This window comes from Polyodon spathula, chromosome 1 (assembly GCF_017654505.1).
Source record: "Polyodon spathula isolate WHYD16114869_AA chromosome 1, ASM1765450v1, whole genome shotgun sequence".
NCBI lineage: Eukaryota > Metazoa > Chordata > Actinopteri > Acipenseriformes > Polyodontidae > Polyodon > Polyodon spathula.
Window position 1 is genome coordinate 38650795 of NC_054534.1, and position 15506 is coordinate 38666300.

Sequence of the window (15506 nt, forward strand, 5' to 3'; positions counted from 1 at the left end):
CTACACAGGATGTGAGCCTGTACCAGCTATTGCAGCTCATATTGGAATCTGGTAACCCTCTTAGAAATTCCATATGCTCTGTATCAAAACTCCACTGTCCTTTTTAACCATTTGCGGTCCATTTATTCAGCGCTTGTCAGGAAGCATCAGGTCCAATTTATTTTCACGCTCTCTGTTTATTTTACGTGCACTGTTTATTTATTTATTTTTTTCAGAGTAAAACAGGTTTAAAAGGCATTGCATGGCAAAAGGACACTCAGTACCGCATCTCCAGCCAAGGCCCACCCCTTGTTCGCTGTATTTTTCACATACCTCTTTATAGTTTTGCGTACTGATAAATCCTCTTCTGTTTGTTTTGTTTTTATCACCAAACTCCTCAATAATGTGCTCCAAGTCATTATTTTATTACTATAACATCTCAAAAAGCTCTGCAAATGTTTGTGATATTCATTGAGCGCCTGGATGCGGAAGCAGCGAGATTCTTTGTTTGTGTCCGTATTATCTCTGTGGTGCATGGGCTTTCTTTATTGCTCAGACACGCCCCTTTCAGCTTCTCTCAGCTCCTAACGGTCTCACTGTCACACCATTGAAATGTTTTCTTGACTTTTCCGGAGAAAAAACTACTAGAGACCTGTGCTTGACGTCTTTTTGATGACATCTGGCTGGAAAGGGAAAATTGCTGCTAAACTAGGGCAAGGATTTTTTTGGATCTGCTATTAGTGGCTTTTTGCGAACCTACATAGAGCTGCAACAATCCCCTTTTTTAAAATCAATTTTCAAAAAGCTTTGTTTTCTCATGCCTGCAATAAAACTTCTAGGTCTCGGGTAGGTAAATATGAACCATTTCTCTGTCAGTTTCTTACATGATCCCAATCAGCAGCAACAACCTGACATGTTAACTAACTCCTTATACTTATGATACAGAACTTGTTAAAAAACAGAAAGCCAAGAGTAATTGTGAGAGGTGTAAAATCGGACTGGGGGGGGGAGTAACAAGTGGGGTACCACAAGGGCCTTGACTTACTTCCTCATTTATATAAATGACTTGGACCACAATTGTAAAATTTACAGATGATACCAATCTTGGGGGACGGGTGTACTCTGAAACCACAGCCGAGCTAATTAAAATGGACTTGGACCTTCTCTGTAACTAGGCAAACTTATAGAAAATACATTTTAATTAAAAAAAAAATGTAAAGTATTTCATATTGGGTGTAATAATACAGGTTATAAGTATGAAATGAATGGAATGGAAATAGGGGACAAGGACTTTGAAAAGGCTCTCAGGGTTATAGCAGTCATAGTTAAAAGTAACTTGCCCATGTGGTGAGGCAATTATAAAGCATATAGAATGTTAGGCTATACTGCAAAAACATGGAATACAAGTCTAGAGAGGTTATGCTAAAATTACTCAATGCCCTAGTGTGACAATTAGAGAAGGAATCTGAGCTGCAAGTCTACCTCCCAAGATGGACCAATTCGATGGCTGGTCGGAACTGGAAGTAAGCCATTTTGGAGAAAGACTGTAGTTGCAAGACTGCTAAATGAATCCATTGTGATCAGCTGTGGGGCACGCAATGATTGGATAGAGCGTGGCGCAGGGCTGATCACAGGGAGGAGTTTGGCAGTACAAAGGGCATGCAGCTATGTGAGTATGGCCCCTTACATTGAAACGTATTAATGCGCTGGATCACCGTTGTTTTTGTTTTGTTTTGTGTTGCAGAGGAGTAGGAGCCAGAGAAATGCAGCAATGGAGCCAGCACAAACCCCAGAACACCACTATCACTGCACAGCACAGCACCAACCTCACCATTCCGGGAGCACATGACGTGCATAGCGGGATTCTATTGGTTATTTGCTGTTTTATTTGAACCTGTAAACCCGCCTGATACCCCCCATTGCTGGTAGAGGGGCGTAATTATTATTTTAATTAAATAAATACAGATGTTTGGAAGATTGAACTGTTGTTTGGACATTCCATTATTACCCACATCACTCACATCCTGACACCTAGTTAGAACTGTGGCAGTGTGTCAGGGTAAAAGCTGTGCCGATGCACGGTTGTGTTTGTGTGGGGAATATTTGGTTGGCAGAGAGGGGGTTAAATTTCTCCCTGTCAAAACACATGGGAATGTAGCTGGGGGTGTGTGACAGACAGTGAATGAATCCTAGTTTAACAATCTCCCTCCCGACCTGTGAGGGAGTAGTATAACAGGAACAGTGTGGCCCGGACTGGACAGTTTAGCAGTTCATTCTAGGGTCAGTTGGAAGTCAGCCATCCACAAAGGGGGTGGAGTCGCAATATCAGAAGTCATCACCTTAATGTGGTAGGCGAGGTGTCAGTCATGGATTGGAGGATGCGTGATTGCACTTGCTACCAAAGGGGGCGTGACTGAAGGTATATCAGGGGATGTGGCAAAGCAATCTGTTCCTTTGTTCTGGTTACGAAAGGACCAGTGAAAGAATACTGTGTTATAAAGAAACTGTGAGTTTTTAGGTTTTGTTTTGTGTTTCTATTAAACTGTTACATTTGTCGTTTATAGAAGGCTAATATCCGATGGTTGTAGCTAAACAGCCAGCAATTAAACCTGTACTACACTTCATTATTGTGCATGTATAAACTTGTAAAAATCTCCACTTAAACTAAGAGCACTCAATCTGGACTTGTGACTGTGTTGTGTTTGTACGTGTTTAGTATCTATTATTATTTTGGGACTGAACCCCGTGGTTTACCTGTGTGATACACATTGGTGTGTAGAGCCAGGTATTATTATTATTTCTGGTTGCAAAACAAACAACCAAGCCAAATAAAGAGTTATATAACTGTGAACAGAGTTGTTTCAAATCACTCCTGAGCACTGCATCACTTCTACAAATGTGCACTGCAAACCACTTTGCCACAGGCTGACAATTGAATAAGTAATTAAATGATTAATTAGGCCCAGGTGTATAAACTAGGTGTTCACCGGTGTTAGAAGGAGCTAGTAGGACTAATGTTGGTGATATAGGTGGAGAGCTGTGTTCTGTGTTTTGCGCTCTGCTGTCTGCTTACATTTCGTGAGCTTTTGTAAAATCTTTTGTTTTGTCAAGTGTTTTGTCGTGTTATTTTTGTTTATTTGAATTAAAAGAGCGCATTAGTGCAATTTAACTTGCAGCTTTCTCTGTCTGAGTCTCTGTCCCTTCCAATACTATTTGGGCTGTGACACTACTGCACCACATATGGCAGGGGTATTCAGTTACATTCACTGGAAGGCCATGGCAATGTCCAAATCTTGGGGGGCCATAGGGCGCTCATGATGTGCGTATTGGAAGTGGGGGCCAGGTAACCACTTACAATGTTACGATTTCTGATTGCCATTTAATATATTTATAATCTTAATTTTATTCAAATTATTAAATTAAAATTGATTAAACTGGGCATCTAATTTCCTTTCCTTTTGTCTAAAATTGACACCAGCTTGCACCGTCACAACAAGCATGCAAGTAATGAAAGTGCGTCAATCAGTAATGGTGGCATGGCAAATTTGAGAAGGGCTACACCCCACTCTGTATGTGCATGCATAAATCCATTGAAATAATTTTCAATAACAGAAGTGGACCAGCGTAAACAGCAAGCATTTAAACAAACCTTGAGGAAAGATAGAAGTCACAGGAAAGGAGTACTTATCTGAAGACTCTAAAAAACTAAAAAAAATAAATCACTGTTAAGTTATGGAGTGTACTGACATGAATGGGAATGAATGTGCAGACAGAGGGTGTGACTAAAGCTGAAGGTAGCTTACATACAGAGTTAGTTGTAAACAAGTGCAGTGAACATTTGTTCCTGTGTTATGGCGTGCTGCCAATAAATATTGCTTGTAGATAGCAGCGACCTTTCAACCATGCGTATCTGCAACTGGCATTTGTAATGAAGGACAGCTGATTGGGGCTGCAAACTACTTTTACAAAAATCTGCCTACTTCTTCCTGAAAAAAACATACAAAAATAAGATAAAAAAGCATGACCCCAGGACTGAGTTTATCACTACTGTGCACTAAGTTCTGTACAGCTGGATGTCTCTAAGATTCGTGTAGTTTGTATTATTTACAATGTCTTTAACGATCTCAGGTAAGCAATCCACAGTGGAAATTGTGGTGTGATTTGCCACTAGAAACATTAGCTTCAATTCTTTCCTTCTCTGTTTGTCATTAACCTCTAACACAGGTGCTACTTGGAAGCAGTTTACTAATAGCTTAAATAAGGTTTAAACAAATCTCTTTTGAAATGAAGTTTTTTTTGTATTGCAATGATGAGATACATTAAAGCCAGGATGCAGCTGGCATGTGCTAGTATGTATCAAGGTAGCAGCCAATGAACGGCCAGCTGATCTTGTCAGATCTAATGAATGTGTGTGGTCGAGCTCCAACAATAGACTCACCCTTAAAAACTGCTTATCATTCCCAGGAAGGATTATTTTTTTAATAAATTTTGCCCATGACTTTGGCATCTTTACTTTGCGGGATCACCAATTGAAGAACGCTGACATATGGTGTCAGAAGCGAGATAGTGCCCCTAGAGACTCAGACCAGGAACTGCAGGTTAAAGAGGTTAAGAGAAAATGGAGCGGAGAGGACGGAAAGCCAATGGGAGCAGCAGCACCGGCTAAAGGTGGAAGGAGCTCCGTGGTGCAGAGTGTGCGAGGAGTTTGGGTACCGGTAGGACGTGGGCGAATACGAAGACCCCCTCTGGCAGGATGAAGTCTACTGTTGAGGTGAGGTTAACACGGTGGAGGAATGGCTCCTGTGGGAAAATAGACCAAAGCCCCCTGCCCAAAAGAGCTGGAAGGAGGAAGCACTTCCATGGTGCCTGGGCAATGTACTCTTTGCTGCCCCATTCAGGATGGAAAGGAGTAGCCACCTGCCCCAATCTGGAAGATGGAGAGAAAGAAAAGGGGGCGGGATGAGAGCGTGGAGTAGCAGCAGTGCCGGTGTGTGAGGAGTGTGGGGACTTTGGGGCACGTCTATGGGGAAGGCCTACTTTGACCAAGAGTTGGAGTCATGTGAAGAATGACTTCACCTCAAAGCTGTCCAACCAACGAAGGCAGATTCCCCCACCTTCCCAGTGCTTTCTTCCCTCTCTTACCTCAGCACTCTTGAGGCCTCAAGCTGGCGCCTCACTTGCGGGAAGTGGGGGCACTTTGTATACAACTGCACCCTCCCAGATGAGGAGGAGAAACAGCTCGAGTGCTGAAGAAAGGGAGTGGTGGTCGTTCCCGAAGGCGAGCAGGGAAGCTGTCTCCAGCGCCTAAGAAGGGGTAGCTGTCTTGAGCTGCATGCCTGGAGCGTCCCGCGCTGCTATCAGAGCCACCACTACCAGAATGTGCAGGGCCAACGTCACCACTGCCGGAAAACCCTGCACCCCTGTCAGCTACACGGTAGCAGGGAAGTTTAGTATTAGATATGCTGGATTATAGTGATTTAATAAAGGACAGTGGTTTTATTATTTTTCTTGACTTTATTATTTTTTAAAGCCTTTGAAGCATTGGAACATCCATTTCTATTCAGAGTCCTAAAATCCTTTGGGCTTGGTGAAAATGTTATAAATACAATGAAACTAATATTAATAGCTCTATTACCTTCAGTTCAGAAACCTCCCCTCAATTAGAAATTTTAAGTGGCATAAGACAAGGTTGCCCAATTTCCCCTCTCTAATTTATATTGGCTGCTGAGCTATTGGCATTTCTAATAAAACAACTCCCCTGATATACATGGACTGGATATTTTAGATAAAACATTCATTATCAACCAGTTTGCAGATGACAACAACTTTCCTTAAAAATGACACACAGGTGTCCAAAGTTGCAATTTCAGTGTTCCCTAAGGCTTCAGGTGTGTTCCTTAACTTACAAAATGTGAATGCATGCCTATTTCTAAGTGTGCATAGGCAGCATAGAATCTATTCCAATTAAAAAGGAAATTAAGTATCTGGGAATTACCATTACAAAAAACTTTAAACATAGGCTTGGTTTAAAAATCGACTCTACAGTCATGTCTGTGACATCAAAACAGCAAAAGGACATCCTTTTGGCAGTGCGATTTTAAGGGCAGGGTCAATGGCTTTCTCACTATAAAAATAGCTGTAAAAACCAGAACAGAAATCGTGCTTCTGGCTCACGAGGTTTCAGCAGTCAAGATCCCGTTCTTTTGACTTAATATCATGTAATATCCAGCAGAAAGGCCGTATAAAACATAGACACTCCCCCAACACCCACACTTTACATTTATGGACTACTTCAACACTAGAACCGCCATGGTTATATGTTTTAAACACCATCAATATTAAAATGAAAGACAAACTATCGGATACAACTAAAATATTTTATTCAAGCACATCATATCAAACATAGTGTGTAAACAGATATATGCACATACAAAACTGTAAAAACAAAAATAGTTTTTAACCTAAGATGAAAGATTCTGGTGTGTGTCCAGGCTGAACTTCTGTAGCCTGCAGCTTTGCAGTTTTCTGACTGAAATGTTTCTGCTGAAGCGCTGTGGATAGCTTCAAGGAGAAATCTCTCCTACTGATATTTTCCCCGGTGCATTCCTTGTACAAAACAAAGGAACCGATGGCTACCAGGTTCAGTAGAGATAACAACAGGCTTATATACACAAAAAAACTGTAGGTTATATTCATAATCAATTATTGTAAAAGGCAGTTCTAGTGTTAATGAAATGTAACTTTTAGATGTTCCACAAAAACACACACACAGATATTAATACAGTAGTGAAACTTGTAGAAAGTATATTTTATATAGTTTTGTGTGTGCGTGTGTGTGTGTGTGTTGGAAAAGTAACCATACAAACAAGTAGCTAATGCGCGGCGTAATAAAGAATGTGCGCAACAACATGTGAATTCATTCCTCTTGTTAAATGTTTTTATCTTCATGGCAACGCATGAAGCTCTACTAACGATATTCAGAATCGTTCTTTTCCTACTTAGTAAGCAGACACCAACATTTAACTAACCCCGCCCCTAATTGACTATGAATTGAGTAATCTGCATTGGTACAGACAATTTTTTCCCCTAAATCAGAACAGCATAGCAACACATTTCCTGAAAAGCACGGCAAACAGGTCTTGAGGAAAACTGCCATGACCTGTGCATGTAAACGCCACCATAGAGAATCGTTGAATAGCAGTAAAAGACTGAAATAAAATAAAGCTGTTGGTTACAGAGAGATGTATCTATCTTTGGATGTATTCTGTTATCAAAAGCTGAAGGACTAGCTAGATTTATATACCGGTACCAATCTCAATAATTGTATATTTCCCCCCCCAAAATATAAAGCCCTTAAATGTTATCATCTTTACAGTTATACGGCACAACGAAACTCATTATTTAAGAAAGTCACAACTAGCAAAAGATGTTACAAGATATCTAGTGTTCCGTGTTTGCGATTTATTCCAAATTTTGCTGAACAGTTATTCTGAAAAGTATTATTTTTTAATGAACGCCGGTTTTTACTGATTCATACCCGATTTTTGTCTATTATACAATACTTTCCCGGTAGTATTTTCTAGGAAATATACAATATTTTGATTAAAATGCTGTTTTATTTTGACTCTGACATTGTAATAAGTAGACCTACACTGTATCCTAGGATACAGCAGGCAGTTAGATGTCAGAGGATCAAATAACATTCAAATGTGGTGCTCTGTCACTTCACAAACACACTATCACCTGGTCATGTTGGCCAATCTAAGTCTGATTATTGTGGCAATTGCTAGGTGTAGAAACTACTAGCTTGATGAAAAACTAAATTGAAATACTTGCACAAAAATATAATTTTTTTTGTGGATGAGGAATGGGGAGAAAACGTAATCAGTTTATGAATATTCAAAAGAAAATGAATGTTTCGAAAGATACACAAAGCAAAAATAGCAGAAGTGGATCAGATGAGACAGAGGATGCATAGCGCTACAAATACTGTTGCATTGAGGTACATGTTCGTGCTGACAATAATAAGCGACACATTAAACTAAAACAAGAAAGTGAACTGAGAGAAAGCACTCGATTTATGTGGCTTTTAGAAACGCTTTAATAAAAAGAAAGCACAGAGTGACTGTGGTAATGAATTTGTCAGAGGACTGTGCTTTGCTTGACAGCCACTGTTTATTGCAGAGAGGTATGTATTGGTGACTTCGTAAGACAGTACTGTCTGTCCATCAGCTAAAACACTGCCTAACGCCAACAATCTTAATTGTAAACATCTGACAGAAAATGGTGATGCTTTAGGTTTTTGACGCGTCTCACGATGGCTTGCACACCCAGTTCTGTTCATTTTCTTTTCTTTTTATGATTTCAAGGCTAATAAACCTGGCTTGTTTTGTGCTGATGTCATGTTCATACCTTCTGTAGATACTATTTCCGTTCGCAAAGTACCAGCTAACTTGGGAAAACGTGGCTTCGACTTGCATATTCTGCTCATCATACATGCCACGGACATTACTAATCAGAAACCAGAACTGCTACGCATCATATTCCACATGTAAAGTGTGTATACTGAGATTTTTTCCCCCCAATTTTTACCGATATTTCAATTAAAAACATTTTTGCTTTTTACCGATTTTATCCTTATTTTATTTAATATATGTACAATAAACTTTGAAAAATTCCCAGATTTATTTCTTCAAGATAAAATCAGAAAACGCGGAACACTACAGATATCCCATATTACAAACAGACTATTACAAGCAGACATTGCCACACTGGAAATTGACAACAATTAATTTTACTCACTAGTGGTAAACTGTTGTTCTTTCATTTCAAATATTTTTCTGAGTGGGTCATTTGCGTTTAACCTTCGTCAGACTGGAAGGAAATGAAGAATCAAATACAGAAGCGAATGGAAATTGTTGAATCTATTACCCACAGACATTTCAATTTTTATCTGAAGACAGACAAACCTTTTTAGCATATCTTCTAAATTCTTAAGATGGGTTGCATCATTTGGGTCTGTGATGAGTATATCATCTAAGTATACCAAAACTTATGGAATAACTCCAAGTAGGCTTTCAAGTGTGTGCTGGAAAATCCTTAGGGTGAAGACACTCTAAATGGCAGCCTTTTGTAACAAAACAGTCCTTCGTGGGTGCTGATTGTAAGATATTATCATCCAGCAGTAACTGTTGCTATGCATGGGTCATGTCCAGTGAGGGTGGCAAACAAGTCTTACACTTTTGGAATTGGATAGACATCCAGTCTAGAAACCTGGTTCACTGTTAATTTGTAGTACCCACAAATGCAGACTGATCCATCTCCTTTAACAACAGGTACAATGAGGGCAGCCCAATGAAAAACCTGGACAGGCTGGATAATGAAAGCCTCTTTCAGTGTTTCTTAGTTCTGAACTGACCATATCCCTGAGTACTGTTCAGGCTTTAAAGAATCTTGGCTTTGCATATGTGAACCTCAATGACAGCTTTTGTTCCTTTTAAAGTGCCTAGTTCTTCATTTAATATTTCTGGGTATTTGCTTAAGGTGTGCTGAGCACTTGTCAACTTAACATGGTAAATGTTGTTCCAGTCCAGCTTGAGCCGATATAACCAATTTTGTCCCAGGAGACTTGATGCATTACCTTCCACTATAAGAAAGGGTAACCTGGATAATTGGTTGTTATACTGCATTGTAACAGTAGTAGTTCCTAGGACTTTTATCTGTTCTCCAGTGTAGGTGCAGAGTTGTATTACAGACGTACTCAGCACTGTTGCTATCTGACAGCTGCATTTGTTCACTAATGACTGAAAATGATGCTCCACCATCCACTTCCATGTTTGCAGTTTCCTCTCTACCCTTGACAGTTACATATATAGGCTCTGTTTTCTCTGCTTATATCTTATACTGTAGACTGTCTCTCCGTCCTCTTTGACTACCCCCCCCCCCCCCAACCAAAACATGAGTAGATCTGGACCTCTTAGCCATGTGCCCCTTTTTGTGACATCTGGCATTCTGCTTCTCTAAATCTAGTCTTTCGAACCATCTACCCTTTATGTCTATAATAAATGTACACACAACTTGTCTCTCCACCACAACATGAGGTTTAGCCCTTGAAGCAGGCAACAGATGAATCATAGGCCGTGGTGAAGTGGATCCCTGTAAGTCTTGTGCCTGTTGTGCAGCAACTGCCAGAGCTTGTGCAAATTTGGCTCTTTAAAAATCCAAAGCAGGCTCTGATAACAGGCGACGTTGAATACGGTCATCCTGAATCCCGTAGACCTACCTATTCCGTAACATTCTTTCCTGCACGCCACCAAACTCGCAATGCTCTGACAAGCGCCTTCGCTCAGCCATATATGTTGCTACTGATTCCCCAGGCTTACCGAATCTATTATGGAACTTAAACGACTGTGCAGTGGTGGATGGTTTGGGGTTTTTATAAGCTTGCACTAGCGCATGCAGTTTAGCAAAAGTTTTGTCTCCAGAAAAAAAGAATGCTGTTTATCCTCATCACCTATGTCATTGCCAGTGAAATAACATACAAGACGCTCCACATATTCAAGCCAATCACACTCATCGTTAAACTCGCTGACACTGCCGTATGTTGCCATGCTAGCTACCCATTTTTTGTTTTAATCCTTGTCGCCAGATGTAACAAAGTATAAGCAAACCTACATAGAGATTGCTGTTCCATTCAACAATAATCTTTATTGTTCAAGCCAGAACAGTCACTATCCAGAAAAAAAACTTATGCCATCTTTTGTTAACTGGGCATCACAGGTCATGACCCCTTGCAGGATGTCTCAGAGATCGTCTAACAATTACTATAACTATTTAACTATGGCAACTGCAGTAGGGAGAGTCTCATAACCTATAATACAATATTGTATATTACCATCAATATATTATTTTTTAAGGTGTAAATGTCTTCAAAGCTATTGCCTGTCTCCCTAGCTTTCCCGTGCACTCCCAGGAAGTGGCATGGATGTGTAACACTTTGTTTCAAAGGAAGTCAAGACGCTTCCAGACTGTGGAAGAGCTTCATTTTCCAAGTTTCACAGCAACCTGCCAAACATTGCTTTTGACTTTGAAGACCTATTTGCATCATAGTTGTATTTGTCGTATTTGCATCATATTAATGAAATGTGATTTGTCCAGTTGATTTCAATACTGAAATTGGCAATATGTAAAGTACTATTGTAAGCTAATTTTTTAATATAAATATATTTATACATAGCCTATTTAAATATTTTAACTTGTGGCATTTTGCGCAATTTAGTGTAAACTGAAATGTTTCCCTAGTTATATAAAAAGTACTGTTGTACTTTGGAAGCAGTGCCTTGACTAGCCTACCAAGGCTACTGGTTATTTGCCCAAAATCGTCTATTAATGTAAACTAGTGCATCATATAATTTACTTCAGCACACAAATGTGATCAATTTATACCAACCCAAATGTGATATAATTTGTTTAATAAGGCAGGTGGGGGAAATGATACCATTTGTTTCCACCTAGCCATAATATATTTAAATAGTCTGCCTATTTCAATAAATCTGGTTTAGAAAGAAAAGCATAAAATCGAGTAATTTTGTTTTTGAATGTAGCATACAAGTGCCATGATACAATTGGCATTTCCCTGCATTAAAAGTGGATAGGCTTACATACGTTCATAATTACATCCATGTTTTTAAATCCTCCGCTGTATGTTTCTATATTGGTCTGAGTGGCTGTAACAATCTCCAAACCTCCAACTGGGAGGATTATATCCGATTTATCTTCTTAATAAACATTCTCTTCAACAGCCGGCCGCTTTCATCGACAAAGAAAATCGAAAGCACAAACGAGACAGAGTGCACAACAAGTTTTAGAAATATCATCTCCCGTGTCGTGCTTTGGAGGAGGTGTGTTAAATTGGCAGATAGTCAGCGATTTTACAAAAGGAAGTGGGTGTTCTCTGTTTTGTGGATGAATGTTGCGCTGCCCGTCTCACTGATCTTTAGCAGATTGTAATCCCATCAGATGGTCAGTCTCAGCCCCCCTCCCTGCGGTGAAGAAACCCTGTCTGGTTCTTACGAGATTCAATCTGGGATAACTTTGAATACAGTGGAAGGGGACTTTTTTTTTGCACAGAAAGAGGACCGTTCTTGTATTTTATTATTTTATTATACTTTTAAATCATCTAGATTTTCAGATTGTATTATTTTCAAACTCGAATTCAACAACTATAGAGTTTGTTGCCTTTAAAACATGAATTTGCTCAGGAAGGACTGGAGTTTGTTTATTCTAATTCTGATTTCTTTCGTCGCACAGACTTTTTGCTTGCGGAGAACTACTGCAAGGAAACAAGGTAAGGGACACATTTCTTATTTAATGAAAAAAAAAGTTCATGCTAATATTTGGTCGTGCATTTATATTACAAATTATAAATCCTATCATATCCTATTAACATGATGACATGCGCTAGCATCTAGCAAGCACTGGTAAAGTAAGACCAGAACAGAACTATGTTCAGGGCCAGTTACAGCATCGTTATGTCCAGGACCAGTTAAAATTAAAGTATGTATATATAAATTAAAGTATATAATATATATTATATATATATATATATATATATATATATATATATATATATATATATATATATATATATATATATACACTTTTTATTATTTAAAAGCTGCAGTTTTAGGTTTATTTGACTGTGACTAAGTACATGATCCGATAAATATCCAATATGGGTCATGTTACAGTACAACGCGGTTAAGTGCTTGACTTGTATAGTCAAAGGAATTAACGCAACGACATTGTACTGTAACAATGGCCCATACCGATATTTATCGGATCATGAATCACAGTCAAATTATATATATATATATATATATATATATATATATATATAATATATATAGTATATATATATATATATATTATATATATATATATATATATATATATTTTAATTGAAGATGAAACGGCAGATAACTGCTGAATAGCTAAATGATAAATACACAATCTTGCTTGCCCATTTCATTATCTGTTGTATGTGTTATTTTAAAACTACAGCACAACAGATGACAGATTGTATGGGAGGACAAGGGCAGAACATGTTTCTTTAAAATGAACGTTGTGAAGAAATACTTTGTACATGTCAGCTGTTGAAAACGTTTGTGGTTTAAAGATTTCAGTTCTGTTCTCCTCACCTTGCTACAAAAAGGATATTGCTACTCTAGAAAGAGTACAAAGAAGAGTGACTAGAATTATTCCTGGTTTAAAAGGCATGTCATATGCAGACAGGTAAAAATAATTGAATCTATTCAGTCTTGAACATAGAAGAAAACGCTATGAACTGACTCAAGCATTCAGAATTCTAAAGGTATTTACAAAGTCGACCCAGGGGATTTTTTCGACCTGAAAAAAAGAAACAAGGACCATGGGTCACAAATGGAGATTAGATAAAGCGGCATTGAGAAGAGAAAATAGGAGGCACTTTTTACACAGAGAATTGTGGGAGTCTGGAACCAACTCACCAGTTATATTGTTGAAGCTAACACCCTGGGTTCCATCAAGAAGCTGCTTGATGAGATTCTGGGATCAATATGCTACTAACAACCAAACGAGCAAGATGGGCCGAATGGACTCTTGTTTGTAAACATTCGTATGTTCTTAAGATACCTTGCAGAGTAATTACCTGGTTTAGGTTACCTGGTCAGCATGGATCATGTCACTTGTTCTCTGCATGAGCCTTTTTAAAAATATATGCATAGCTGAGATCTCCTCATGCAGTGCTGATCATGTCTGAGCACACACTGGACTTACTCACGAAGGAGGTACACTATTCTTTTTTTCCCTAAACCCCTTGATATATAAATGAAAAATATGATTTCTGGCACTAGTCATACTTGAAACCGCAACTGAAAGGTCGTTGTGTTGGAGATTCAATAATAGCAGTGCACCTTGAGTAATGAGATCTGACTGTGAGGGTCCCTGGGTCAGGTGTAACGTGGAGCCAAGCTGTGCTTGCATTCATAACTTGATGTTTCTTTGTGGCCTGGCAAAATGAAGCTACATAGTGCTGGCAAGAAATTGAATTTGGTAACTATAAATGATGCATCTTAAGCTGAATGTTACCACAGTATACATTTATGGCATAGTGATTACTACAATTAAAGTTCTAAGTTATTTAATATGTAAGCAATGGTTTTGCCTGTAATGGAATAATACGATTGTTCCCTAGTTTATAGGAAATGCATGGGCATATTTGTTTGAAAGGGGATTAAAATAATTATAAGCAGCTACTCAGAACAACTGCTACTGTATGTTTTTTTTAATTTTTTTTTTTATTAGTTTTAAGCCCTGATAAAACTGAATACTATGGCAGGAGTTGTAATTGGGAAAGTCGAATGACTTCTGATTATCATACGAAATGTACCATAAGATGAGTAGTTTGTCATTATAACCCAGCACAAGTCCAAGAAGAGAAAATAGTTTGATATAGAACGAGGTGATGTATAATAACCAACACCAACTGAACAATTGCGTGGCTATCCCTCATGATGATGGCACTGTAAGCGCACAATTCAATCCTTAATTGCAGACAAGATTACAAAAGTAGAATACAAACTCCTGACACACTCAACTGATGTAAAAAAATCAAACACAATTAGCACATTTGTTTCCTACTGGCATCATACCGGTGTTTAAAAAGAAATAATATGGCCCCATGAAGGTTCAGTAAACTACTTATTATGGATTCGAGATTTCAGTGTTATTATTATTACATGCATTAAAGGGGTGTGCATTTGTATAATTCCTATGCATTTAAGAAGGACTGGAGAGGGGCCTATTCTTTGTAGGCTGTTTGATTATAGCTCTTTGCTAAAATATAAAGCATATTTAGATTCTAACCACTGTGTTTTTGGTAACCTTTAGGCATTTTATGAGTAAATCTGCCTGACCTAAATACACTTATCCTGCACGTAGAGTGCTATTCAACTCCACCTCTGCAAGAATGCTGCTTAATACAAATTTTCAGCTACGTAATCAAAGTGTGTGAAAGGCATTGGGGACTAAGAAATCACATTTATAAATTAAACTTATTTATATCTTAATGTGACTTTATAAATCACTTAAAATGATGTTGTAATTCATTGTATAACATGCGTGACTTCTGGCTGTTGAGTAGTTTAGATTTAGGGCCGCTTCACCTATGGTTCGTTTCCAGGTTTGTTACACATCCAAGTGCAGTTCTGTTTGTTTACTGGCGTATGTGAAAACATCCAGAACAACTGGATTCACATCAGACTTTGCACCAAATCAACCAGATTGTCGAAATTGTTGATGTTGATTAAGACCAGCACTGATCAGTAACAGTAAGTATGGAGATGTTCACTAATGCCTAGTGCCCAGTAAAGGATACTTAAGTGGCGCATTAAGTTTCTTTTTTTTTTTTCCTCTGCTAGTGTTACAATGCCAGATACGTTGTCAGTTAGTGCAGACTGTGATAGGATTGCTTTGTGTGCTGGACTTCT

General features: G+C 38.6%; 1 protein-coding gene across 2 annotated transcripts in view; it reads left to right on the plus strand.

The window, feature by feature from the left end:
* Positions 1 to 12000: 12000 nt before the first annotated feature.
* LOC121318440 (pikachurin-like) overlaps positions 12001 to 15506 on the plus strand; it is a 50991-nt gene continuing 47485 nt past the window's right edge. For both annotated transcript variants that reach the window (XM_041255119.1, XM_041255129.1), the window contains exon 1: positions 12001 to 12325. In XM_041255119.1, the coding sequence (XP_041111053.1) occupies positions 12226 to 12325 (100 nt within the window). In that variant the 5' untranslated portion in view covers positions 12001 to 12225. The remainder of the gene's footprint in view (positions 12326 to 15506) is intronic.